This window comes from Daphnia pulicaria, chromosome 10 (assembly GCF_021234035.1).
Source record: "Daphnia pulicaria isolate SC F1-1A chromosome 10, SC_F0-13Bv2, whole genome shotgun sequence".
Classification (NCBI taxonomy): domain Eukaryota; kingdom Metazoa; phylum Arthropoda; class Branchiopoda; order Diplostraca; family Daphniidae; genus Daphnia; species Daphnia pulicaria.
This window is the reverse complement of record NC_060922.1, coordinates 6,165,157-6,191,727: the sequence shown is the minus strand read 5'-3', so window position 1 is coordinate 6,191,727 and position 26,571 is coordinate 6,165,157. Positions and strand designations below refer to the sequence as shown.

The 26,571-nt window shown below is 40.7% G+C and overlaps 6 protein-coding genes across 7 annotated transcripts; 3 read left to right on the top strand and 3 right to left on the bottom strand.

Annotated features, from left to right (window-relative positions):
- The first annotated feature begins 617 nt into the window (after positions 1–617).
- On the top strand, positions 618–2,607 carry LOC124314723 (collagen alpha-1(I) chain-like). The gene is made up of 4 exons (XM_046780056.1): positions 618–684; positions 815–888; positions 960–1,953; positions 2,021–2,607. The coding sequence occupies exons 2-4, from the start codon at positions 877–879 to the stop codon at positions 2,389–2,391; spliced, it is 1,377 nt and encodes a 458-aa protein (XP_046636012.1). The 5' UTR covers positions 618–684; positions 815–876; the 3' UTR covers positions 2,392–2,607.
- A 3,552-nt stretch (positions 2,608–6,159) lies between these two features.
- On the bottom strand, positions 6,160–7,226 carry LOC124314875. Its single transcript, XM_046780289.1, has 3 exons — positions 7,066–7,226; positions 6,775–6,987; positions 6,160–6,703 (listed from the first exon to the last, which is right to left on the bottom strand). Exons 1-3 carry the CDS (start codon positions 7,185–7,187, stop codon positions 6,610–6,612), a joined length of 429 nt encoding a protein of 142 aa, XP_046636245.1. The 5' UTR covers positions 7,188–7,226; the 3' UTR covers positions 6,160–6,609.
- Positions 7,227–8,432: 1,206 nt separating this feature from the next.
- On the top strand, positions 8,433–10,360 carry LOC124314724 (collagen alpha-1(I) chain-like). The gene is made up of 4 exons (XM_046780057.1): positions 8,433–8,472; positions 8,569–8,643; positions 8,715–9,708; positions 9,776–10,360. Exons 2-4 carry the CDS (start codon positions 8,632–8,634, stop codon positions 10,144–10,146), a joined length of 1,377 nt encoding a protein of 458 aa, XP_046636013.1. The 5' UTR covers positions 8,433–8,472; positions 8,569–8,631; the 3' UTR covers positions 10,147–10,360.
- A 3,968-nt stretch (positions 10,361–14,328) lies between these two features.
- Positions 14,329–15,537, top strand: LOC124314792 (glutamate receptor ionotropic, kainate glr-3-like). Its single transcript, XM_046780159.1, has 5 exons — positions 14,329–14,362; positions 14,508–14,725; positions 14,829–14,951; positions 15,017–15,165; positions 15,282–15,537. Exons 1-5 carry the CDS (start codon positions 14,338–14,340, stop codon positions 15,535–15,537), a joined length of 771 nt encoding a protein of 256 aa, XP_046636115.1. The 5' UTR covers positions 14,329–14,337.
- Positions 15,538–17,000: 1,463 nt separating this feature from the next.
- Positions 17,001–23,359, bottom strand: LOC124314633 (papilin-like). The gene is made up of 21 exons (XM_046779869.1): positions 23,110–23,359; positions 22,323–22,535; positions 21,984–22,250; positions 21,773–21,913; positions 21,631–21,696; positions 20,718–20,939; positions 20,445–20,645; positions 20,268–20,378; positions 20,064–20,193; positions 19,860–19,978; positions 19,653–19,784; positions 19,442–19,549; positions 19,116–19,360; positions 18,660–19,037; positions 18,513–18,585; positions 18,255–18,440; positions 18,118–18,189; positions 17,792–18,051; positions 17,569–17,710; positions 17,329–17,501; positions 17,001–17,261 (listed from the first exon to the last, which is right to left on the bottom strand). Exons 1-21 carry the CDS (start codon positions 23,165–23,167, stop codon positions 17,145–17,147), a joined length of 3,414 nt encoding a protein of 1,137 aa, XP_046635825.1. The 5' UTR covers positions 23,168–23,359; the 3' UTR covers positions 17,001–17,144.
- Positions 23,360–25,015: 1,656 nt separating this feature from the next.
- Positions 25,016–26,110, bottom strand: LOC124314837 (BPTI/Kunitz domain-containing protein-like). 2 transcript variants are annotated; one of them, XM_046780232.1, is made up of 4 exons: positions 26,013–26,110; positions 25,839–25,947; positions 25,519–25,755; positions 25,016–25,431 (listed from the first exon to the last, which is right to left on the bottom strand). In XM_046780232.1, the coding sequence occupies exons 2-4, from the start codon at positions 25,903–25,905 to the stop codon at positions 25,214–25,216; spliced, it is 522 nt and encodes a 173-aa protein (XP_046636188.1). In that variant the 5' UTR covers positions 25,906–25,947; positions 26,013–26,110; the 3' UTR covers positions 25,016–25,213. The 2 variants fall into 2 exon arrangements, with proteins under 2 accessions (XP_046636188.1, XP_046636187.1); XM_046780231.1 differs by lacking the exon at positions 26,013–26,110 and having other exon boundaries at positions 25,839–26,006.
- Positions 26,111–26,571: the final 461 nt, after the last annotated feature.

Sequence of the window (26,571 nt, the reverse complement as noted above, 5' to 3'; positions counted from 1 at the left end):
TTATTCTCTTCAGCATTATCAGAGCTTTACTGGCGACACCTCATATAATCATTTAGGGTAATGCTGGGTTTCTTTCATAAGTATACTCACACATAGACATAGTCGATTTTCGACCTCCATAAATCTATAGCAAAATTACGGCGCTTTAGTTGTACAAGTATTTGAACTCCAATCATAAAATGTTTAGGCTAATATCTTAATTTTTGTATTTACTTCGAATCGAACTTTTAGGTTCGATAGATTCTTACCAAAAATTAGTGAACGGACGTCTGAACAATTTGCACAAACTCATTTCATTTTTTCTGTATATGGAGAGAAAGGCGACAAGTTCTGGCATATATGGATCAAAGTTTACTTTCTTCAGTCTCTTTACCTGTTCCTCGTTTTCAGCTCGAAACGTTCTCCTTTTTAGTAAACGATTAGAAAGAACACATGCGAGTTAAAAGGCGGGGTCGTTGACAAATGGCGAATTCTTCGATGTTTGGGAAGGGGGTTTTCCCGAGCGATCTTTTAAATAATGAATAAATTTTTAACTTAACCTGAAATATTTCGAAGCCAAGGCAAAGGACACTTTCCTTTCTTTTTAATTCGTACCTCTCGATGGTATTTAAAGACTCTGCTCAGTCAATCCAAGTCAGTGTTGAGTCTGAAATCACCGGAGCAACACATTTATCGCTAACAAAGGTAGGGAAAAATAACAACAATGGTGTATATAGTTACCAGGATTTTTTTTTTTCAAATTAAAATTCTATTGTTCTTTTATTTAAAAAAAATTATGGTGCTTCAATATTGATACATGTGTTTTACAATATAGGGCAGCTAGAATTCAGTTGTTTTCAACCAGTTAAGAATCACGAAAAACAGCACCGGATAACAATGAGAGGATTGGTATATTATTCCAAAACACTAAACTTAAAACAAATCCAATAATTGTTCTTGCATTGCTTCATCATCTTTAGACATGTATCATGTTATTGGTGGCCACAGCATGTGCTGCACCCCAATACCGAAAACACCAGGAAAAAATCACCACAGAACAGTGGGTTTCTTTGAATCCCTATGGCTCTTCAGACTCTTACCCAGCAGAAGAGTACTCGATTATCAAAGATTTGGAGAATCAATGGGCGCGTTTCTACGAATATCTTCCCTGGTTGAGAGGACCCGCAGGAGCTACAGGACCCGCTGGAATTGCTGGACCACCAGGACCACCAGGAGCCGCTGCAGTTTATGATCCTTACTATCAACCCAAACTCGTTCCTGGCCCTCCCGGAGAACGTGGCGCACCAGGACCAGCTGGAAAAAAGGGAGATACTGGCGCCCCTGGATCAACTGGCGCTCCTGGACCTCAAGGAAATCACGGAGATGATGGAGCACCTGGAGCACAAGGAATGACTGGTGCAAGAGGCAATGATGGAGCTACTGGTGCCCCTGGTGCTCCTGGTCACTCTGGCGCAAAGGGAGAACCCGGAGCTCCTGGAGCTCCAGGCGTGAATGGAGCTCCTGGTGTTCGAGGCAAAGACGGTTACAATGGAGCCCCTGGACCTTCTGGACCTAAAGGAGAAACTGGTGCCCCTGGTGTAACTGTTCAATCTAATGTTCCCGGCCCAGTTGGCGCCCCTGGTTATCCTGGTAAAGACGGAGCTCCTGGCGCTCCTGGAGGACCCGGGCCCATTGGCCCAGTTGGAACAACTGGACCCCGAGGCCCCGCTGGTAAAGATGGTTCACCTGGTTACCCTGGCAGCCCTGGTCCCAAGGGAGAGGCTGGAACTCGAGGTGACAACGGTGCTCCAGGCAAAGACGGACTTAACGGCGCTCCTGGATCTATCGGCCCTGTTGGACCTCAAGGCCCTGTTGGAAATCGAGGCAACAATGGAGCTCCTGGTAAAGACGGTTCCAATGGCTTGACTGGCGCTCCTGGAAAAGATGGATACAACGGCGCTCCTGGTGCTCCAGGTTCGTTGACCGTGGAAAATGTTATTAATAGAATTCTTCTAATGATTTTAACTTTTTGGCTAAGCAGGACCTCAAGGAGAACAAGGCATAACTGGTAAGGATGGTAATCCTGGGGGACCTGGTACCCCTGGTCGCCCCGGAGCTCCCGGCTCCCAAGGTCTTCAAGGAAAACAGGGCCCCTCTGGATACCCCGGCGGCCCTGGCCCCGTTGGACCTGTTGGATCAGTTGGACCGATCGGACCGATCGGACCTCAAGGTAAACCTGGTACTCCTGGATACCCCGGCGGTCCTGGCCCCGTTGGCCCCGTCGGTCCGGTCGGCCCTCCTGGCTACCAAGGCAAAACTGGGCAAACTGGACGCCCTGGACCAGTTGGACCAATTGGACCAATTGGTGCTCCAGGACATGTCACCTACGCCGCTCCTGGGCGCTATTATTAAGTCCAGCCTGTATGATGCACTGGCTGCCAAAATGGAGTGAAGTGCCACCAATCAGAACCAAAAATAAGGCCTTGTGAGTCGGTCTTTTGCTATATTCGGGCAGCTGACCGTTTTTTTTAAATCCAAACAAAATTCTTTGAAAAAATGTCCGTACATATATACCTATTTTTACTGGAGATATTACAATTGTAATTTAAATAAAGAAAGTTAAAAATCGTTCGTACAATTTGGTCTTTAATTATTTGAAATTCCGCTATCAATAACAACAAGCATATTTCCACAGCTTCTGTGTCCCATTACAAAGAGTCTACTATATTCAATAGAAAAAGCCCAAACCTTTCCATAAATATAACGCTCTAATTCCAATGAATATTCTGTTTCATCAAGGTTTTAAGAGGGGTTATCCTTCCATCACAAATTGGAACTAATTTGCATTGAATCCTAAAATTTGCGCAAATGCTATATTATTTCTGCACATGTCCTTGGTTTATTGGATTCATGTTTATGTTCCCTTTCTCATGGAAGAAAATGTCACATGAGAAATAAGATGATGAAATTCAAAATTTACTTTATCCTTGTTGTCCATAGACCCAGAAGACCTGCGGCTGTCCAACCCTGCCACTTGAAAACACATAGCAATCACTTGCTCCGGCCGCAAACTTTCCACCCCCCAGATAAAAATCTGTGGCGAGATTGCTAAAAAAATTGGTCTGTATTCCAATTTGCCAAAAAAGGTTTCTAGTTGAATTGTGACGAGCCCATTTATTTCTACTGTTATGCGTACTAAAGCAAAACATGTTTTATGGTTCCCCAAATTCGGTTGTTTAGCCTAAATCTGCTTTTTCTTGAATTGGTGGATATCCCACCCCGTGGTGTTGTCGCGATTTCTCCTTTGTTTCATTTTCGGAGGTGGGAAATTTTCGCCTTTGCTCTGGTAGGCGGTATTTACCCTTCCTACGAAAATGAAACAAAGGAGAAATCGCGACAACACCGTGGGGTGGGATAGAAGGGGAGAAATGGGCAAAAATGACAAATCTCATTTTCAATTTAAAATTCATTATATTAAATGAAACTCAAAAAATTTCAAAATGACACTTGTCATAGAACTAACAAAGTTCTTTATTTTGCTTTTTTTGGCGTCTTTGTAGGGTTATTTTTTCCCTAATTAGAGAGCGGCAAAGTAGCCACTTTTAATACGCTTCTACAGCGTGTTTCCAAACTTTTAGATCCATTTGTAGCTGCCCTCCCCTTAGATATAAAAATCTGAAAAAAATTCAGGAAGTAGCCAACCATTATGGCTACTTAACAAAAAAATTTCAACACCCTCCGTCAAAAACCCGATTTTTTGGGAACGCGGTGAAAATCGGCTTTTTACATAAGCTTCTCTCCGCTTCTCTCGCGCGTTTCCAAACTTCTGGTAGGTACTGTACGTATTGAAATAACATACTAAAATTTTTCTTAATTTGATTAATATCTACTATTTTTCCCCCTACTGTCCTTTTTGACCCGGTGTCCCGGTATACTCCAGTCTCCCCAACGTTTTTTTTGAAGCAAAAAGTATTACAAGTGTTTCTGGGCATCTTTGTCTGACAAAAGTTACATCTACGTGTTGCTCAAACCATCTAGCCTACTTATATATAACAGTTCAATAGCAAGAAGTCTGGCTTTTCAGGTGAATGTGATGTTTCTTTTCTGCTTTATTTGCAGAACCGTATTCTCTTTTACGTAAACCATCATGTTACATTCCTAATTCCTTCTAAATCCATGGACATTTTAGTTATTTCAAATGTTGTTAAATAATGTTGTCAACTGCATTTAATCCTAATGTCCTTCTTTGTCCATAGACTATAACAGCCAGATGATGAAGCCAGTTCAAGCTGTTTTGCTGTGCTGTTGTCCAAGTTGCAGGAATTTGCCGTCTCTCACGTCGATGATGAAGACCACATAACAAGACCCTACTCGGTCAACAAACTTGGGAAAATAGGAATTATTTTTAGGTATCTTTTAGAATTGAAAAATGGGGATTTTTCTGTGCTGACAGAAATGGCATAAAGGAGGTGATTGTCTTCTTGGTTAATAGATGGAGATTGTTTTATATTTATGTGAAGGAAAAACACCACACCACGTTACAATTTGGTAGTATTTTATGTGGTTCGTTTCCTCCGATATTATGATTTTTAAAATCAATTTACCTTTGATTTTTAGAATTAACCCTATACAGGCCTACTCTGATTTTCCGAATCAGTGTAAAATTATGAAACTACTTCATCTATTATCTGATGTTCATTGTGATTTTCTTCTTCTTCTAGGCTACTAATTATCGCCTAAATGAATTCAAAAGTATAAAATATTTGTGGAATGTTCATTGTAACTTTGTAATTTACATTTTTGAACGTTAGATTTTAGATGTCCTTCTTTAACTAAATGGCGTATCCAACATCCCTTCATTTATTGTCGTGATCAGGCTTGAACTACAAAAACTACAGCAACGACGACTACATGTACCCAATCAAAATCAGTGCACCCACCGTCCAAATCGCCTTATTGATTTCAGCTACTGCGAAGGCGACGAAGAATAAAAGAAAATCAAAATGCAGTGACGAAAATGTTGATCTTGACAAGAACTACTCCCATCCATAGAAATCAAACGCTACTATTCAACGAAGCCGGATTCCTCGTGAAGTGAAACGTGTGTTATTCTTGGGTTAAGTCCGTCTTAGTCATTTCACAATTTAACAAGCGATCCACGAATCAAGTAGACCAAAATCCCGGAGCGGCTTTCCTGATCTAAATCCGGAAAAGGCATTAAAAATCTAAAAAAAATATAGCCATGTTCGTCTTCGCACGCCGGATTTACCTGCGTTTGCAGAATGACGATTCCCCCCCCCCGTTTAGGAGTTATTTAGCTCTAAAGTTTGGTTTTTTTGAATTTTGTCAGAAAGTGGGGGGGCTTTGACATCCATTTTCGAAAAAGTGGGGGAGCTAGGGAAAAAACTAATTTTTTGAAAAGGTTTATTGCAATCTCAACCACCAAAATCCAAAAGGAATTTCCTTTCCGGATTTTATTGGTTGAGATATTACCAATTTAGTGAAAGGATTATTTAGCTAGTTTCCCTCCCTGGCTTGCAGCCATTTTTTCGTACGGTCCGCTGCGCTCCTGGCGGAAGCCAGCAGAAGGTCTTATATATCGGCCTTCACATTAGACCCATTGCATTTATACAGGCCTTCATATATAGTGAACCCAGATTTCTTATTGGCCGATGTATAAGACCTTCTGCTGGCTTCCGCCAGTAGCGCAGCGGACCGTACGAAAAAATGGCTGCAAGCCAGGGAGGGAAACCAGCTAATTAATCCTTTCACTAAATTGGTAATATCTCAACCAATAAAATCCGGAAAGGAAATTCCTTTTGGATTTTGGTGGTTGAGATTGCAATAAACCTTTTCAAAAAATTAGTTTTTTCCCTAGCTCCCCCACTTTTTCGAAAATGGATGTCAAAGCCCCCCCACTTTCTGACAAAATTAAAAAAAAAAAAAACTTTAGAGCTAAATAACGACTAAACGGGGGGGGGGGGGAATCGTCATTCTGCAAACGCAGGTAAATCCGGCGTGCGAAGACGAACATGGCTATATTTTTTTTAGATTTTTAATGCCTTTTCCGGATTTAGATCAGGAAAGCCGCTCCGGCATTTTGGTCTACTTGATTCGTGGATCGCTTGTTAAATTTAAAACACAGATTTCTAGTGTTGATTACCATACTTGTGTGCATTTAAGTCACTTGCAATGTTGCACTAATTTATTATCGATTCCCTTTGTCTAAAATCAAAATGTCAAAGGTAAATGTAAGTGCCATTCAATAATTAATCATCTTTCTGTTTCAAAGACGAAATGAGATCTTTGTATTCCAATCTTTGTCGACATGTTCCATAACCACGATACATAATGTAGCCTACGTTTTCATTTACCTCAATGGAAAGTGGAAACACAAAAATGAAAAAAAAAAAAAAAAACTAATCGACGTATTGTGAACCACGATTGTTGACGACTTGCTGAAGTTTGACGGGAATTTGCTTGAAGAGTTGCTTGATAAATTCGGCAATGCATACCTTTGACCACATTGAGATGATTTCTCTCTCCAAACTGCCCAGAGAGCTAGCTTTAACGTTCTCTTCAGTAAACTTGAGAGACATTTCCAGCCACAATTGCTCAAGTGGCATAATATCACCAAAAAGACTTTGGCCAGTCAACAACTAAAATGCTACTTTTGTGCTCTCCCAAAAACTCATTAACAGCTTTTCTGCGATGGACAGGATACCTGTTAACAGGAATGAAAACAATGTAATAGGGCTATACAGTAGACAATACATTACTTTTAACTTTTCTTACCAGTCGTGCACAAGGCCAATACGTTCACTCAAACACAAAGGAAGCACATACTGCCTCAGAATATTTTTGTAGTGATTAGAATCAAACTTTCCTTTTACTCGACATATGGCAGACTCCTCTGCAGGTGAAGAAATCATGCCCCAAACAAGCACAGTGTTGGGCTCTTCTTTTTCTGATCCAAAATTTAATCCTATGTTTCCTTTCTCGTCGTAACTAAATGTTTAATAACGGTTAATGAAAGACAAGAAAAAATGACAATAATTGAAGAGTTAAAAGATAAATGTTTGTTACCTGAAGCGTTGGGTATCACAATAGGTCACATTTTCCACATACTGATGTAAATTTCTTAAACATCTTGTTGCCCCTTCTTCTCTAATTATTCTAATGTCTTCATTTACTTTTGTACGGAACATTTTCAAGTATTGTCAGAGAATAACTACAGCAAAATTTAGTGAAACTTTCTATCAGACGATTGATTTTAGTCTGCTTGTTAGCTCGTCTGTGTAGTAATCAATAGTTAATCGATAGTTAATCGATAGTTAATGGAACCTTTCCAAAGTTGTCCTAGCCAACCCCGTTCTTGCTGTCCCACCCAACCCCGCTCAAGGTACCCAAACGTTTTCGTTTAATGCGAACGAACGATGGCTCCAAGATACATTTTGCAAACAGCAAAATGGAAGAGGAAAAATTTTCTTTAAAATGGTCCAATTAAATTTAAATGAAACGATGCTATATAAACACCTTTTTTACCTATTGAATAAAAAGGTAAAAGGTAAAACCAAAACGGTAAAACACTTTTTTGCCGTTTCCAATAGAAGTAATGGTTGGAAATAAAAAAATATTTGTGAGCATGTGCATCACACACTTGTTAATACGGGGCTAAAAGAAATTTTTTTTTTCATTACAGGAACATACATAAAACCCCTCTGTCCCAACCAACCACTGTCCCATACAACCCCGCTCTTCCCTACTATTTAGGCTGGCTTCACCGCAGGTGAAACCTTTTTAGGAATTATTCTCTTCAGCATTATCAGAGCTTTACTGGCGACACCTCATATAATCATTTAGGGTAATGCTGGGTTTCTTTCATAAGTATACTCACACATAGACATAGTCGATTTTCGACCTCCATAAATCTATAGCAAAATTACGGCGCTTTAGTTGTACAAGTATTTGAACTCCAATCATAAAATGTTTAGGCTAATATCTTAATTTTTGTATTTACTTCGAATCGAACTTTTAGGTTCGATAGATTCTTACCAAAAATTAGGGGTGAACGGACGTCTGAACAATTTGCACAAACTCATTTCATTTTTTCTGTATATGGAGAGAAAGGCGACAAGTTTTGGCATATATGGATCAAAGTTTACTTTCTTCAGTCTCTTTACCTGTTCCTCGTTTTCAGCTCGAAACGTTCTCCTTTTTAGTAAACGATTAGAAAGAACACATGCGAGTTAAAAGGCGGGGTCGTTGACAAATGGCGAATTCTTCGATGTTTGGGAAGGGGGTTTTCCCGAGCGATCTTTTAAATAACGAATAAATTTTTAACTTAACCTGAAATATTTCGAAGCCAAGGCAAGGCCACTTTCCTTTCTTTTTAATTCTTACCTCTCGATGGTATTTAAAGACTCTGCTCAGTCAATTCAAGTCAGTGTTGAGTCTGAAATCACCGGAGCAACACATTTATCGCTAACACAGGTAGGGAAAAATAACAACAATTAAATTCTATTGTTGTTACATATTTAAAAAAAAATTGTGGTGCTTCAATATTGATACATGTGTTTTACAATATAGGGCGACTAGAATTCAGTTGTTGTCAACCAGTTAAGAATCACGAAAAAACAGCACCGGATAACAATGAGAGGATTGGTATATTATTCCAAAACACTCAACTCAAAACAAATCCAATAATTGTTCTTGCATTGCTTTATCATCTATAGACATGTATCATGGTATTGGTGGCCACAGTTTGGGCTGCACCTCAATACCGAAAGCACCAGGAAAACATCACCACAGAACAGTGGGTTTCTTTGAATCCATTTGGCTCTTCAGACTCTTACCCAGCAGAAGAGTACTCGATTATCAAAGAATTGGAGAATCAATGGGCGCGTTTCTACGAATATCTTCCCTGGTTGAGAGGACCCGCAGGAGCTACAGGACCCGCTGGAATTGCTGGACCACCAGGACCACCAGGAGCCGCTGCAGTTTATGATCCTTACTATCAACCCAAACTCGTTCCTGGCCCTCCCGGACAACGTGGTGCACATGGACCAGCTGGAGGAAAGGGAGATACTGGCGCCCCTGGCTCTACTGGCGCTCCCGGACCTCAAGGAATTCCCGGAGATGATGGAGCACCTGGAGCACAAGGATTGACTGGTGCAAGAGGCAATGATGGAGCTACTGGTGCCCCTGGTGCTCCTGGTCACTCTGGCGCAAAGGGAGAACCCGGAGCTCCTGGAGCTCCAGGCATGAATGGAGCACCTGGTGCTCGAGGCAAAGACGGTTACAATGGAGCCCCTGGACCTTCTGGACCTAAAGGAGAAACTGGTGCCCCTGGTGTAACTGTTCAATCTAATGTTCCCGGCCCAGTTGGCGCCCCTGGTTATCCTGGTAAAGACGGAGCTCCTGGCGCTCCTGGAGGACCCGGGCCCATTGGCTCAGTGGGAACAACTGGACCCCGAGGCCCCGCTGGTAAAGATGGTTCACCTGGTTACCCTGGCAGCCCTGGTCCCAAGGGAGAGGCTGGAACTCGAGGTGACAACGGTGCTCCAGGCAAAGACGGACTTAACGGCGCCCCTGGATCTATCGGCCCTGTTGGACCTCAAGGCCCTGTTGGAAATCGAGGCAACAATGGAGCTCCTGGTAAAGACGGTTCCAATGGCTTGACTGGCGCTCCTGGAAAAGATGGATACAACGGCGCTCCTGGTGCTCCAGGTTCGTTGACCGTGGAAAATGTTATTAATAGAATTCTTCTAATGATTTTAACTTTTTGGCTAAGCAGGACCTCAAGGCGAACAAGGCATAACTGGTAAGGATGGTAATCCTGGGGGACCTGGTACCCCTGGTCGCCCCGGAGCTCCCGGCTCCCAAGGTCTTCAAGGAAAACAGGGCCCCTCTGGATACCCCGGCGGCCCTGGCCCCGTTGGACCTGTTGGACCAGTTGGACCGATCGGACCGATCGGACCTCAAGGTAAACCTGGTACTCCTGGATACCCCGGCGGTCCTGGTCCCGTTGGCCCCGTCGGTCCGGTCGGCCATCCTGGCTACCAAGGCAAAACTGGGCAAACTGGACCCACTGGACCAGTTGGACCAATTGGACCAATTGGTGCTCCAGGACATGTCACCTACGCCGCTCCTGGGCGCTATTATTAAGTCCAGCCTGTATGATGCGCTGGCTGCCAACATGGAGTGAAGTGCCACCAATCATAACCAAAAATAAGGCCTTGTGAGTTGGTCTTTTGCTATATTCGGGCAGCTTACCGTTTTTTTAATCCAAACAAAATTCTTTGAAAAAATGTCCGTACATATATACCTATTTTTACTGGAGATATTACAATTGTAATTTAAATAAAGAAAGTTAAAAATCGTTCGTACAATTTGGTCTTTAATTATTTGAAATTCCGCTATCAATAACAACAAGCATATTTCCACAGCTTCTGTGTCCCATTACAAAGAGTCTACTATATTCAATAGAAAAAGCCCAAACCTTCCCATAAATATAACGCCCTACTAACACAGCGATATGACTGCAGCGTACTCCCAAGGATAAGGGAGATACAAACAGCATATCCATGGAATGCTTCATGTTGATCCTTATTACCCCTTCCTCGCACGTACCATTTGTATGTCCCTTGAATATACCGGTTTGTGTATACACAGTATCCTTAAATAACATCCATCTTTGGATAGGATTTCTGTTAGAAAATAAGAGATAAAAGTCTCACCACAGATTTGAACTACTGACCTTCACTTTCGTATCTCACCGCTCTGACCACTTGACCAACTATTCTTGTCATTTAGGAACAAAGGTCTGGGATTGATGGAAATTGAGATATTTTTTAGCTTTTTCGTCCACTGTGTACCTAATATGGTTATACTGTCATGCACATTCTTTGTATGTACCAAATGGTATCACAACAAAATCATACCCCCGGGTATATTACTTTGACGTACAATCAGTATATTAATGAATATACGCTGGTGGATCTACGATGAATATTCTTTTTTTGATCCCATCCTAGATCCGAATAAATTTATACCTACGCTATACTACCGCCCCCCAATTGCGACCTGGATCTATTCATCCCATATTTATCATCATCTTACATAAAGAGGATGGGCTGTGTTAGTAGGGCGCTCTAATTCCAATGAATATTCTGTTTCATCAAGATTTTAAGAGGGGTTATCCTTCCATCACAAATTGGAACTAATTTGCATTGAATCCTAAAATTTGCGCAAATGATATATTATTTCTGCACATGTCCTTGGTTTATTGGATTCATGTTTATGTTCCCTTTCTCATTGAAGAAAATGTCGCATGAGAAATGAGATGATGAAATTAAAAATTTTACTTTATCCTTGTTGTCCATAGACCCAGAAGACCTGCGGCTGTCCAACCCTGCCACTTGAAAACACATAGCAATCACTTGCTCCGGCCGCAAACTTTCTACCCCCCCCAGATAAAAATCTGGGGCGAGATTGCGAGAAAAATTGTTCTGCATTCCAATTTGCCAAAAAAGGTTTCTAGTTGAATTGTGACGAGCACATTTATTTCAACTGTTATGTGTACTAAAGCAAAACATGTTTTATGGTTCCCCAAATTCGGTTGTTTAGCCTAAATCTGCTTTTTCTTGAATTGGTGGACGTGCCCTACTAGCACACGTACGTCCATAGGACGTTTCAAAGTCGTCCGCTTCGTTTGGGCTGGGAGCTGCGGTAAAACCTCGAAATATGATAAAAGTTAAGTACTTCCAAAGAGATGAGAAATAAACGAAATGATACACATTAACACAGCTAGAATTAAATTTAAACAATTAAACGTCGATGCAATACAAAGGTTCCCCATTTTCCATCATTTTTTTATCCCCAATCGTCAATTTTAGTTTTAGTAATCAACACACCCGCTGGGGGCTTCTTGTCATAACCGCTGCAACTTTTGTTCAACATAGCCTCCCAGCGGGTGTGTTGATTACTAAAACTGAAATTGACGATTTGGGGGGTCTATAAAAACATGAAAAACTTACAGAAAAATCGGTCCCGCCTTCAAAAAATTAATGTAAACTTAAAGTAGAAAAAACAACGAATTTAATGAGACTAAGATTGTATTTTTTGGTTGATTAGGTTTCAAATGGGAGAGATTTAAAAACTTTTCGTTTCTCCATAAGCGCCATGTTAAACGCGCAAAGAAATGTTCGTCGGCTCACCGATTTTTCAAAAGGTTTTAATTTTTAAAAAATACTAAATAACATTGTAATTAAACAAAAATTGGGACTTAAGTTAATCTTGTAATTTTCTTTAAAACTGTATTTTAAAAATAAAAAAATTTTATTAAAAAGACACCATTTAGCGAAAAGTTAATTTTCAAAGACATTTTATTATATGATCCCTTTATTTTTTCGTGGGCGGGTTTTACACAGAGCAAGAGAACATTAATATAAATAAAGTTCATTAAAAAAAAAGCTTTTAACAATTTTTTTAGGTAGACCCCCCCCCATTTAGCTCAATTTGACCATACTATGTATTGTCCGGGCCATTCACTGGAATGCAAATTCAATAGACTTGAAAGGTTATGCGACGGTAAAAATAAATTGATTTTACATTTTTAAATCGTTATTTACGTTGATTACACCTTGGTTTTTCCCCTGATTAACTGTTGATTTAAATTTAAATTATTCAAGACCTAACGATTTTAACGGTAAGCACATCTACTTGATTTATCCAGACTATGTGCTTTTTGACCAAAAAACTCCAGTAAACGAATAAACAATCAGTTGCTTAGGACATGCCCACTGAGTACTAATACGCTCAAGCGATGTGTTTTTAGCTCAGTATAAAACCAAATTTAAAGGAAGAACTGCAGTCTTACTACTTAGGCTGGCTTCACCGCAGGTAAAATCTTTTTAGGAATTATTTTCTTCAGCATTATCAGAGCTTTACTGGCGACACCTCATATAATCATTTAGTGTAATGCTGAGTTTCTTTCATAAGTATAAACTACTCACACATTGACATAGTCGATTTTCGACCACCATATCTCTATAGCAAAATTACGGCGCTTTGTTAGTTGTACAAGTATTTGAACTCCAATCTTATAAAATGTTTTGGCTAATATCTTAATTTGTGTATTTATTTCGAATCCAATTATCTAACTTTCAGGTAAGCTCAATTATGTTGATTCGTTATGTGATGATTTTGCTGGTGACGGACGTGTCTCGGAGTATGACGGCTGCTGGTTCTTCATCAACTTTCCACCAAAAGAGATCGGTCAACCTGAACGGCGTTCATTTGAAATTTGCTGCCACTCATGTAAGTCAGCATTCCACTATTATACTAGATTTCTAGTTTGCATTAGGTGTACTTGTCTTCTTTATTCTTTTCATTGTGTGAACTACAAGTAGCTATATACTTACTATTATTTTCCGTTTTCTATTGTCTGATGTGTTTTTGTTTTCTAATTATTATCATTTCACCGGCCGAAATCCTACAGTTTCCCCCTCATAACATACTGACTTTATTGCCCGACGGAAACTACACCGACGGCGGTAGCACTCCATTATATTTCGCCTGGCTCTCAGAAAAACTCAACTTTACGTACGCTGAACTTGAAATGTTTTTTAAGACGGTTAAACTCTTCTTATCCTAGCAATGAACACAATTCTTGCAATCGAAGAAACAAAAAATCATTTCTACGAATCGAATTTGTGTGATTGTTTGAAAGCGAAATTTCGTTTAAACGAAATTCTGACCATGTTTTTTTTTCTTGTTTAATATTCAACGTACGGCAGAATTACTTACGATTATTTACCCAACAAAATGACCGAATCTCGTTATGGACATTTGGGCGACATTGCTCTCGTTCTCAAACTCGTCGAGGACAAAGTAAACGAATTCATTTGTTTCAATTTACCACGTCATGTTTAGTGAGTAAATCTCTGCTTCTTTATATTCGAAAAAAGGAACTTGACGGATCATCCAGATTTGTTATTGCGACTTACGATAGAATGAAATCGACAGACTTTGCATTTTTCGTGTGGGCGGAACCGCTAGCTATGGTTGTTCCACGACCTGGAGAAGAGCCCAGAATATTTGCATTCGTTTATCCATTTCAATCAACGGTAACCCGTTTTGTATTTATGATTCATCTGCCAGCAATACGGTGGGTTATACTTATTATGTTTCGCACAGGTGTGGCTACTCATCTTCATTGCCGGCTTCACCGTTGTTGTCTTCATGACAATGTTTTCGGGAATTTACTGGAAATTTTGTTTATTTCTTGATCCTAACGATGCAAGCCTCACCACAAATTTTACGATTTTTGGGAGGATCACATATTACACGATTTATATGATCAACACAGTGACAAGCCAAGGTAGCATTTCTATATATAATATCATTTAGTCATCACTCTTGGCATGAACTATGCACAATCACATTATATTTACTGTGGTGTGGATGTATATTTTCATTCTTCTGTTTGCTGGTCGGGTTCTCATTGGTTCTAATTTGTATTTAAGGAAATGCAATTCCTCTTCGTCGTCTCTCCTTTCGGATACTCGTCGGAGTTTGGGTGCTAGCCGCCACTGTCTTGGTCAACAGTTATTCAAGCATCGTTACTTCTTACATGACAGTCCCAAAAATGAAACCACCCATCAACACGTTCGAAGATTTGGTCGCAAGCGAAAACATCGAACTTATTCTTCTAGCTGATACCATAACCAAGAAGCGAATACTGGCAAGTTTTTGTTATCGTCGTCATCAAACTTTTTTTTTACTCGCTCTGCCATTGTACAGTTTCAAGTTTTGGTTTTGATTTGCAAATTTCATTTCACATTCAGGATGCTACACATGGTGCACAAAAGCAACTAGGCGATGATATTCGCGCACATCCTGATCGAATATTGAGCAGCATAGAGAAAGTGAACGTTCGCTTGAGAACTGAACGTTATGCTTTTGCAAATGTAAGTGGAAATCAGCACAAGTAGATGATGAAAAAACTTTATTAATACTTCAAATTCTTTATCAGCCCCAGTCGTTTTGCGACAACTTTGTCGCCAGTCAGTTTCAGGACAAGGGCAATTGCCGATTTAAAACCACAGATTCTTATTCCATGACCATGTATTTTTCTATGCCATTGCAAAAGAACAGCGAGTACACGCCGATTTTTAAAGACGCGTAGGTTACTTCTTTTATAATTACCATGTTTGTTGTTTTCCTAAGCAGCACAAATAATTATTTTAAATCTGTCCGTGTGGCGTGTGCTAAAACTTAATAGCTTCTTTGTTACGCAGTTTTATGGAACTCTGGGAAACCGGACTTCCTCAATATTGGGTGAAAAACAGCATACCACGAGCGCCGAAATGCTTCGAAAAAAAAAAACTACGGAGAACCGCCATCCCCAAACCCATTCGACTGGATGACTTGGCAGGTGCATTCTTGATTTTGGGCGTCGGCGTCGGTCTAGCAACATTCTTTTTTCTCATGGAGAATATTATTATTCGTGCCCTATCTCCGCCGACGTCAAAAGCAGCGAGTGAAAAAAAATAAAATGTGATGGCCTTGTTTGATATCGTTTGGTTAACTATAGTTATAATTAAAATTTTGATTTTTCGCTAAGCCAGTTAGGTTTCTCTTGTTTTGTAATACATTTTAGCTTTTTTATTTTTTACACCTATCTTCAGTCGTTTAAAATCTCCTCTCTTTTTCCCTTAGTTTACCACTTCATAAAGAATTACGAATTATATATTTGGCTTGATTGTTGAGTTGCCAATAGTCCACACACTCGATATGTTAACCTTATGCCCTTGTGTGTTAAATATTGCTTAATATAGTACTTTTATAGTGAATAGTGAATAGTGTAGTAAAATTGGAGAAGCTAAAATATACTTTTTCAATTTGGCAAATTTTTCTCTTGAAAAATCTCATTCAAGCGTTTCCTCGTCCCTCTTTATTTGTCGTTCGATAAGTGTCGATAGGCATCCCATGGATGAACAAGAACCGGTCGAAACAGCATATTTAATTAAGGAATTTACGCATTTCATTTAAATTCATTAATCATAATAACAGTGTTTTTTATTACGAAAACACGATCAGACTTTGTCGTAGAATTACATGCTGATACCTGATATAAGCCTACATTCACATTGCAGAGAGATTAAATTTGATTTTTTTTTTTTTAGTTATTGATTATTATTCATGGCTCAACGAATTAGTTTTTCTGACAGGGCTTTAATTGCAAAGCTATATCGTGGCTTTATTCAGCCATTCATACAAATGTGATACTGCTGGTACGATTCGCTTTTTAGACAAATTCAGTAAACGAATAAATAATTAGATTCTAACCACTGATTCTCTGCGTCACATTGGTAGTCCCCGCCCAATACCGCTATAAAACCCAAACTCTGTAGAAAACCTTGTACATGGCTTCAGCAAACATAAACGAGTGAGCAGCATCTATAATACGTTTTTATTTTTGTGAAGTTTTAGTCTAACAAAACCTTGGCCAGTAAGAAAGTATTCCAACTATATTGATTTAATTGATTCTTATTTCTGAGCTTGAGTAAATAATAATTTCAATTATTTTATTTTTTTATAATTGGGAGACCGGACTTCCTCAACACTGAGTGAAAAGCAGCATGCCACAAGCGCCGAATTGCTTACAGAAAACGAGCCTACCAAATACCGCGATCCCCAAACCCATTCAGTTGGTTGATTTGACTAGCGCGTTCTTGATTCTGGGTGTCGGTTTCGGTTTAGCAACATTCTTCTTTCTCACGGAGAACATTATTCGTTGCAGATCCCTTAAGACAGCCACGATTGGCCAAAATTAAGACCGAATAAGACTAGATGTGTGATCACATTATGTATCCGCTTTGTTAGCAAAGCAGGGATAAGAACTTTAACAGACGCCAATGTAATCTTGTTGAGTTGCGAGATCTTATTGCGATCTATGTGCTATAACTGCAATTTGTTTTTATCGCACCAAACGATCGTCGCAAAACGTCGCAAAATGAAATAATAATGGTCAGTTTATTGCTCAGCTTTATAACAACAAATTTTCAACAAGAAAAGGATAACGATTGAAAAAGTAATTAGATTACTGGATGACAAAGAATGTTCTCGAAGGTTCCATTGACAATGATGGCTCTCATCTATTACAGCGGAATGGAAGTCGAATCTGTTATGCAGACACCAATTGGTGGCAACCAGCTTCCGTCTTGGCTTTCCTGAGCTTGAACTTCGCAGTGCTCGTCCTCATCGCAAATGACTTCCTACTCGATTAAAACAAAAGTATTTATATAAAAACTCCCATGGCAATAATTAAGAAACTTAACCTACCTGGCAAACGTTGATTGAGGGAGGATTAGCTGACACGCAAGAGTAGGACGGGCAGCACTGGCCCGGAATGTTCACGGGTCGACAAATGGCTGATCCTAACAAAGGCGGTGGCGGGCAGAATTCTTTCGCGCACTTATTGGTCTTCATGGGACTTACAGTAGCGAGGGATTCAGCTAAGGAAAAACCAATTAAAAATAAAACAGGTTTCAAAATTACGGAATAATTTCCAATACGAATTACTTGTGAACTCGGTAGTTTCTCCGGCAGCATCGTCGGCCAACATGGCGTTTTTCACGCAGACGCCAATCGGTGGTAGCCACTCCCCATCAACACTTTCTTGTGACTGAACTTCACAATGTTCTTCCTCTTCGCACTTGACACCCTGTAAAAATTTAAATCCAAATTAACAACGAACGCGCGAAACGGAATTATTTGAAAAGGTCCAATTTAGTTTCGTATGTACCTCGCAAACATCGATTGACGGAGGATTGGCAGATACGCAGCCGTAATTAGGACAACATTGGCCGTCGACAAACTCTGGCTGGCAGATGGCTGACTCCACCATCGGGGGAGGTGGACAGGATTGAGTGACGCAAGTCAATTCCGGCGGAGTCGAGCAATGGCACTCTTCGCAAGGCGTTTCGGAATCCACCAAACGTTCGCCGACTTTCAAAGTCATATTGCCAAATTGGCACGTTCCCTCGGCCGATGTATCGATGACGTCTGCAGGGCCCATAGAATTAAGTTAGTACAACTGGAAATATTTTAGAACTTTATTTGAATCTATACTTGTCGTAACGGGTTCCTCATCGCCGGGTATTCCAAACCTAGCACGAGCTCTGGCACGGGCTCTAGCTTTAGCTGAAAACGAAAGAGAAAATAATTATTCAAAGTGTTACGCGCATTAATTATAATAGAAGCTTTACCGTCAATCACGGGCGGTGCGCAGGCCGAAAGGCATTCCTCTTGAGAAGGGAAATTGTTTGCGTTGCCTAGACAACCACCGTACGTGAACGGTTTGCATTCTTTGTCGGCGCCGTCGTAGAAGAATTTCTGCGCGAAACCTCTGCACATTCCAACGTCAGCAGGCAGTTTGCATCGGGCGAATGGATCTACGAATCCAATTAAATGCTTAATTATAACTTATTGAGTATTGGATGAATTGAAATGAGGTTTTTACATACCGACGGGCTCGTTGACAATTTCACCGCAAACTTGGCGGCATTTCTCCAACGTTTCGAATCGATTTTCATTTCCCTTTGAATTTCAGAAAACATCACGTTAATAAGTTATTTAGATACATAATACATTTTGGGGTTTTGCTTTTATACCTCGCAACCACCGTAGTTGAACGCTACGCATTTCTCCTTTGTCGAATCGAAGAAATAATTGGTTTCTAGTCCACGACAAGATCCCGTTACTTTGGGTTGGAGACAAACTGACGGCCTTGTTCTAGCGCTGCTTTCTGGCTGGACATTTCCGCTTCGGGACAGAGCGATAGGCAACGTAGCAACACCTTTTCTACCAGGCTCCGGTTGGACATTGATGACCCTGCTAGGGCTATCTTCAGACCCAAGAGCGAAGGGCAATGTAGTCACACCTTGATGGCCAGTTTGGGGTTCGATGCGGATGACTCTCGTTCCGGGACTTGCGACAGAGCTGCAAGTATCGAGACAGGCTTCCAAGGTTTCGAAACGGTTTTCATTTCCCTGTTTATGGAGAAAAATAATCCATCGATATATACAGTTAGAAAAGATAAGGGTGTCGCTTGTATAATTTTGTTTTACTTTGCAGCCGCCGTAAAGGAACGGAAGACAATCTCCTTTGGTGGCGTCGAAATGGAACGACGGCCGGGACATTTTACACGGCCCAATCACTTTGGGCAGAAAGCAGAGGTCACTGCTGATGACTTTGGGTGCAACCGATCTGGCTTTGCCGAGCTCCATCGGCAACGTCGTGACGCCATGCTTGCCTGACTCGGGTTGAATTTGAATAATCCTCGTCTTGTTTTCCTTCAGCTCGGCAGCGCTGACTGAAAATATAGCGAATGAGATACCGTAAACATCACAAGTTATAAATAATCGAACGTGAATAAATTAAAAGGATCCCGTACTGCATTTGTAGTTGATTGGGCAACACACTCCGGGTGCGTAAACGGGCACGCAGCCTATCCTGTTGTCCACCACGCAATGGGCTTCCCGACAGCCCGGACCATCCAAACCTGTTTAGTATTCCACAGTAAAAAAAAACAAAAAATACAATCAGCAATAATTTTAAAAAATAAAAATAAACAACGATGACATTAGCTTATTGTTAGGACTCACCATTGAAACCATCGACACAGGTACACCATTTGCAAGGCTGGCCAGAAGGAATTGATTGTCCCTTGAGGTACTCTTTGCCATTGAAGACGCAAATATCATCACGCGGACCTTCCTGCTCTGGGCGCTTCTCGGCTATTAGACAACGCCAACATTTCAATAATGATGAGCAAAACAAACATCGCATTGATTATTATTTTTTTGGCTTACGGCATTTGTAAGATGGGCAGCAGGCGCCGGGTGGCGTGACAAGAACGCAGCCTTCCTCTTGAGGCGGGAACGGCATGTCGCAATAAATCTGATTGCATTTGATTTTGGCGCCACCTCGACTGCGATAAGAAACAAATGATTATAACAGAGTGGAAAGTGCTGGTGAAAGTCAAGACTATATAGATATGAGATATCGGCACTTACTGATGCTCGCTCGCCTCGCAAGTGCAACCTGTTTTGCATGCGTCGTCCTGGTTGAGTTGGGAAATCTCTTGGCCAATGAGGTAGGAGACATCGCGGTACCGGCAAACTCCTTCAACCGATTTCTCCTCAGCTGTTTTTAAAAAAGTCACAATTGTTTGTTTTTTCAAGTATTACAGCACAAATTAAAATAAATAGAAAACTTACGACAGACAAATCTGGTTGGGCAACACGCTTTCCCTTTGTACTCTGGCCGGCAACCTCTTTCGATAAAGCGCTTGTTGGAGACGGGACACGTCACTTCCGAACACTCTGGCGCTATATTTGACCAAATTTTCAATCAGTTTGAATAATTTTGTTGATTCCTTTATTAGTTATTAGTACTCGTATTGGGTTCATCTCCGCCGCAGGTTTTGTAGCAATCGTCGGCCGTTCTGAAATTATTTCGGTTGCCCTGGCAACCGCCAAAGTAGAACAATTCACACCTGTTGTTCTCCTTAACAAAGGCGAATCGCTTCCATAAGGCGAAACACGGGCCCTTGACGACAGGCAATTGACAAATTTCTTGACGAGGTTGGAGAATTCCTTCATTATTTAATAAAGGTAAATTAATACTCCTTTTTTATTTGCGTGTCCTTTAACAAAATTTGCTTATACTCGGTTTAGGACCGCAAGCTGCGTTGCAATCGTCCTGTGAGCTGAACAGATTGGCCGTCTTGCCACAACCGCCGTACATGTAACTCTCGCACTTGCCGGCCGTCGAATTGAACGTCCACGACGGAATGGCCGCCAGGCAACTAAACGGACTCGGCGTAACGGGAGGCAAAGTGCACTTGCTATCCGGCTTCATCAGTTCGCTTGGCTCTGTGGGTAATATCACTATAGGGGCGAAATAATACATAATCATGATTTATTCATGATTTAATACGAAGCTTGACTTAATTTTGCCTGCCGAGCATCTGAATTGAATTATTACCACATATTATAATATCCCCAAGCCAGTTTAGCAAAACGAAAGGACTTTCATGCAACAAACAGCAGGTATATGTAAGCAGCCAAAATGCAGTGTATTCATTAAAGCAGCGAAATTTCCATCCAGCGATTGAATAGAGGAATAAAGGAGGAATATTTATATTATTTGTTCAATAACACATATAACATGATTAAGGATGGATCAACTGTGACGTCATGCAGCATCAAGTCAAATGGGAATATAAGATGGGGGAAAAAAACAATTCGATATCATCGGATCTGTTTTTGTGGATTATTCCTGGACGGATCATTCCGGCATTGAGGTTGAGGAAGGCAGGAAGGTATACAATTACATCAACTCAGGCGTCAATGATTTCGATCTTTGCTAAATCTAGAAAACGACAAGAACAGACCAAGCGGAAAAAAAGCATGCTCATCAAATCTTCAGTAACAGCAGCATATAACAAAATGGTGTCCCAATATAATTACTAGACTTAGTATTATCGAATTTCATTGTGACGAAAAAAAAAGCCAACAATAAGCACGTTGATCAGCCAACAGAAAAAAATAATTCAATAATCAAAGAGTTTTGTCTTACCACTGGGATCAGGTCCGCAGGCAGTGTTGCACTCGTCCTGAGAGTTGTACAGGTTGGCCGTTTTACCTGCAATCGAGAAAACAAAAATTGCATTTAGTAATTAATTTGTAAAATTATTCGATTCTTTTCTTAGTTTACTTACCACATCCTCCATAAACATAGCTCTGGCACTCGCCAGTAGTGGAATTAAATGTCCATGACGGAATGAAAGCCAAGCAGCTGAAAGGGCTCGGATTAACTGGGGGCAAACTGCATTTCTCCTGTTTCGTCAGCTCTTTCTCGGCTGGACGTTGATAAGAAAAATACAGTGTCATAAGTCAATTATGACGTACCCAAAGTATATATTTGCATACCTGCGACAAGTGGTGCGGCTGAATCATCCGCCGCTGCGGCGGGTGGCGGCTTGACGGGTCCTTGCAGACCGTTACACTTGAGGTCGCAGTCGTCCTCAGAGCTGAAATTGTTGTCGTTGCCGCCGCACCCGGTGTAAGTGAACGACGTGCAGAGGCCGGTTTGAGTGTCGAAAAAGAAACTGGGGATGAAGGCCCGGCAATTACCGGTGGCTTTCGGTTGCATGCAGGGAGCAGTAGCGTCGATTTCGCTGATTTTCTTTTCCAATCCTGTAATTTAAATTGTTATGTTGAATGGCGTCAATTCGTTCTGTAGGTAGGCTATAAATTATTATGTAATACCTTCTTTGTTGCATTTGGCCAAACAGGCGAATTCATTTTTGAACAGGTTCTCGGTTCCGAAGCATCCGCCGTAAGTGTATTTTTCGCAGACGCCGGCTTTGGCGTTGTAAGTCCATCGGGGTATTATGCCACTGCAGGCGATTGGGCTCGGGTTGACGGGCGGTAGTGAGCAAACGTCCACATCGGCCTTGATTTCTCCTTTGACACCGGGACCTATACATGATTTGATATAGGATCAACAGAGTTAAAATACTATACACACAGCGACAAGCAGCAAACTTTGAAACTTGGCGCTATAAAAAAATACGCTAACCAAATCAATTTGATTAAAAATTTAAATAGAAGCTTTGGGAAAATGGAGATGGTTAGCAACAACAGGAAAAAGGCCCCATCAAGAATGACGCCTTTTTGTAATTGAATACCCCGTCTGCGTCCGGCATTGAATGAAGGACGAACGGTCATCACACGTGCTCTCTTTGCTTGTATACATGTTGGGTTCACTCTGATAGCAATGGTGTTGTGAAAACATGCTATATATGCGATCAATAATCACGATTCGTCTAGTTCCACATTAGAAAAGGTTATACGATAATTCAAACTCGGTTACACCAATTCCCATTCGAAACGCGATAGAGTATCTGCGGATGTAACCTAACGGCAGATTGAATTTCCCAGCGCACGATAACGAAATAAGATTGCGCTTGTGTATATACGTTCAAAAGGACTTGACGCCAAACGATTCGACTATACAGACTTGTAATAAAATTAACAAAAATCGATAACTCACGAGGAATGGCGAGAACAGCGGATGTAGCGCAGAGCAGGAAAACGATTTTCCGCAACATTTTCAGCTGATTCAATTTAGTAGATTCTGAATAAAACAATTCAAAGTGAATTGCTATGTAGTAGAGTTGTTATAATAAACGTTCAGTGATTTTCTTCGCGGTTTGTACCGGCGATATTCTTCTTTAGCGGCTGGCTGGGTTCGACTGAAGAACGAAAGCGACTGGCGGGGTCTTTATACCGCCGGCAACTGAAACGTGCTGCGTGCTTTTTTTGTCGAGCAACAGCCAGACATCAGCTCTCGCCTTGGAAATTTCCAGCAAGTCAAAGTCAACAACAACAACAAACAGAAAGATCAACGAAGCAAAAACACACACGAAAAGAAGGAGGTCCCACGCACCAGAAAAAAAAGGAGTTAAATGACAACCGTGACGTACGCTCTTTCAAGATCGTCTCGTATTAAATACACACACACACGCGCTGTGCAATGTTTTACTGTTTGGGTTTTTCTGCTTCGTCTTGTCCTTCTTGAATTATATCCTTCGTACAATTTCCTGTAGTTGTGATTGCGCAAGTAACTTGGATAACTAAATAATAGATTTCTCTATTGTACACACAGCACATCACATCGGCATCCAAATCGGGATCTTAACCGATTGTTTACCAATGAAATTCATCCCCAAAACTCGGGAATATAGGTCAACGCTACGGTCCTCTTTTATGGTATATTCAAATCATGTAAAAGGGAAAAAGAAAATTAGAAACTAAAGATGAGGGCAACCAGCAAACGGTATAGGCGACGAAAGTGTGGACGTGTATAATACGCTGCTGAAATAATCGTCATCAACCAATTTCACCATACAGCCAGCGCGATAGTCTGATTTTAGCAAAAAACAAGAATTTCCACTCAAGCCCGGTGCGGGTCATTGTTGACGCACACCGTCTTCGTCAATACCAGCGAAGAAAGTTTCGTCTTTTTCTCGTGAATAAAAAAAAAAAAAAAGAAATTAAGCGCTGCTTTCTTTTTCATCCCATAGTAACTTATTGACATTAAAAGTTGGGTCAATTAATTTTTGTGTTATAACGGTTATTATAGCCTGAAATTGTTATCCACACGGCATCCTATGCCATGTGTCAATAACAAGAATTAACAGACTTGATTATTTACGTCACACGATTATGTCACCAGGAAGACAGAGAAATCATCACAACGGCAACGTGATCATTCATAACATTAACAACCCTACTGCGTGTGTGATGACGGAAAAGAGTCTAAAAGTCATTTTAAAATGTCATTTGTCGGCGGAAAAACCCACGAGGACTGATGGCGTACATGAGAACTATATATGCGACGTCATATCCCGATAATTTCCCAATAACATTGACCACCAGCATTCACTTAGTGTATTAAGAGAAAACATGATAAACTCTACTGCGTACAGTTTAATATTCTTATTTATTTCGTGACGTCACAAATTTTTTTCCCGTCATCCGGTCCGCTGAATTTTAATGTTTGTAATTTAGTTTGATCATTTCACTCGGTTTCACTTCATTACAGTCGCACTATTTATAACCCTGCGGCCAAATCGGGCCGTCGAGAAAGCGATTACCCTTGACCGATATTTAACTCAATTGAATGCAACAAACCCAGAAATCGGTGACGCATCGAACGCAGTCGAGCTTGACAATCCTTGTTTGTATAGCTATTATACGCACATAAAATAGTGCTGTCTTTGTGGATGACTTTTTTTTGTTGGAAAATCCCGCGACTCTTGCTGCATTATTTACAATAACACAGGAAGTGAAGCAATTGCGTCACTTGGCGCGTGATTCCCGCACTGCCCTCACCTTTGTTTACGTTCAACTTCTCACTCGTCAAGTGCATTGTTGCATAGCTACATTAAAAATGATTGATGTTTCCGCATCGCTATGGTATTTATTTCAATTAGAAGTGCAAGTAAACAACAAAACACTCAGTCTATTAATTACAATTAAATATGAAATAGTTCGGATGTTTTGTTCTCGAAAATTCTCGGGCGCAACTCAGAATCCCCTAACAACAAATTTAAATTACTTTATAAGACTATGCCATAATATTTAACTGTTTTCTAGTTATTCTCCTGATTCTCCTCCGAGTTTGTTGCCGCGGAGCAAGCCAATTGACAAGCTTTCTCCGTGGTGAATCTGTTGTCGTTGCCTCCGCATCCGCCGTAGTTAAAAGGTGTACAGACTCCGGTTGTCGCATCGAAAAAGAAACTCGGAATGGCCGCACGGCAAGGTCCGGTAACTTTCGGTTTCAAGCACGCAGATTTAGAAATAGGTTGACCTGAGAATTATACGCACAAACATTTTTTGTTATTGACTTTTCCAATGAAATAAAATTGTTTAAAAGTTAAAAAGCGAATTGTCTCACCGCTGTTGGATTCAGAACCGCATGCCGCATCGCAGTCATTCTGCGTGTCGAACAGGTTGGCCGTTCTTCCACATCCTCCGTAAACAAAACTTTGACACCTTCCCAAAGCCGAATTGAATGTCCAGGAGGGGATGAAAGCAAAACAGCTGATGTTACTGGGATCAACAGGAGGTAAACTGCAAATTTCTCCTTTGGTCAGTATGACAACAGAATTCGTTTCGTTGACGATTGGATTTGCTAGTTCACATATTCACGAATAACAAATTTGTTGAAAGAAATTGTTAAAAAAAATAAAGTTAAATAATTGTGTTTTTACTTACGCTGTGGCCTGGCACCGACGGCAATCACGCAGAAAAGGAGCACCAATTTGCCAGATCGTTTCAACATGATGACGTTTAGCACACCGAATCGGAAATATTTCAATCAAAGCTGAAGGGGAATAAAATGAGAAGATGAATTTGCTGGATGTCCGCGTTCAGTTTTGATTTCCTTACCTGCTGTTGTTTCCTCTCGACTGTCGTGAACCAGCTCAGCCAACTTATAGAAGTCTGTCGGCGAGATTGTCCTTGTTGGAAACGAGTTTTCAATCAGAAGGGAGATTGTAAAATCAACAATATATTCCCTTGGCCCTTTTTTTTACATAATTATGTCACGGGCGGTGAGGTCTACGTATGGAATTAATCTTTTCCCGACGAAACCAGAGTAGAGTTATCGTTTGTTTTTCACTGTAAACCATTTAGACTCGTTGACAAGTTGTTGAATCCAATTAATCATTCCGTTTCCTTTCCCTTGCAAGCGTTTGCGGATTTCCACAAAATTAACGACTCTGTCCGTGTGTTGTTGATTGCAGTTAACCTTCTATGGATACCTTTTAATGGAATATAAGGGAACAAGAAAAACAACAAAAAAATTTTACTCTCATAGTTGGATTTGTTTTCCGTCAATACAAGTGTGAAATAAGAATTTAGGGTTCACTGTAAAACAATTTGTTGTTTGTTTTAAGAGGTGGTCCGTGGTCGATTTTTTAATATTGCTATCGATACTTTAAAGATG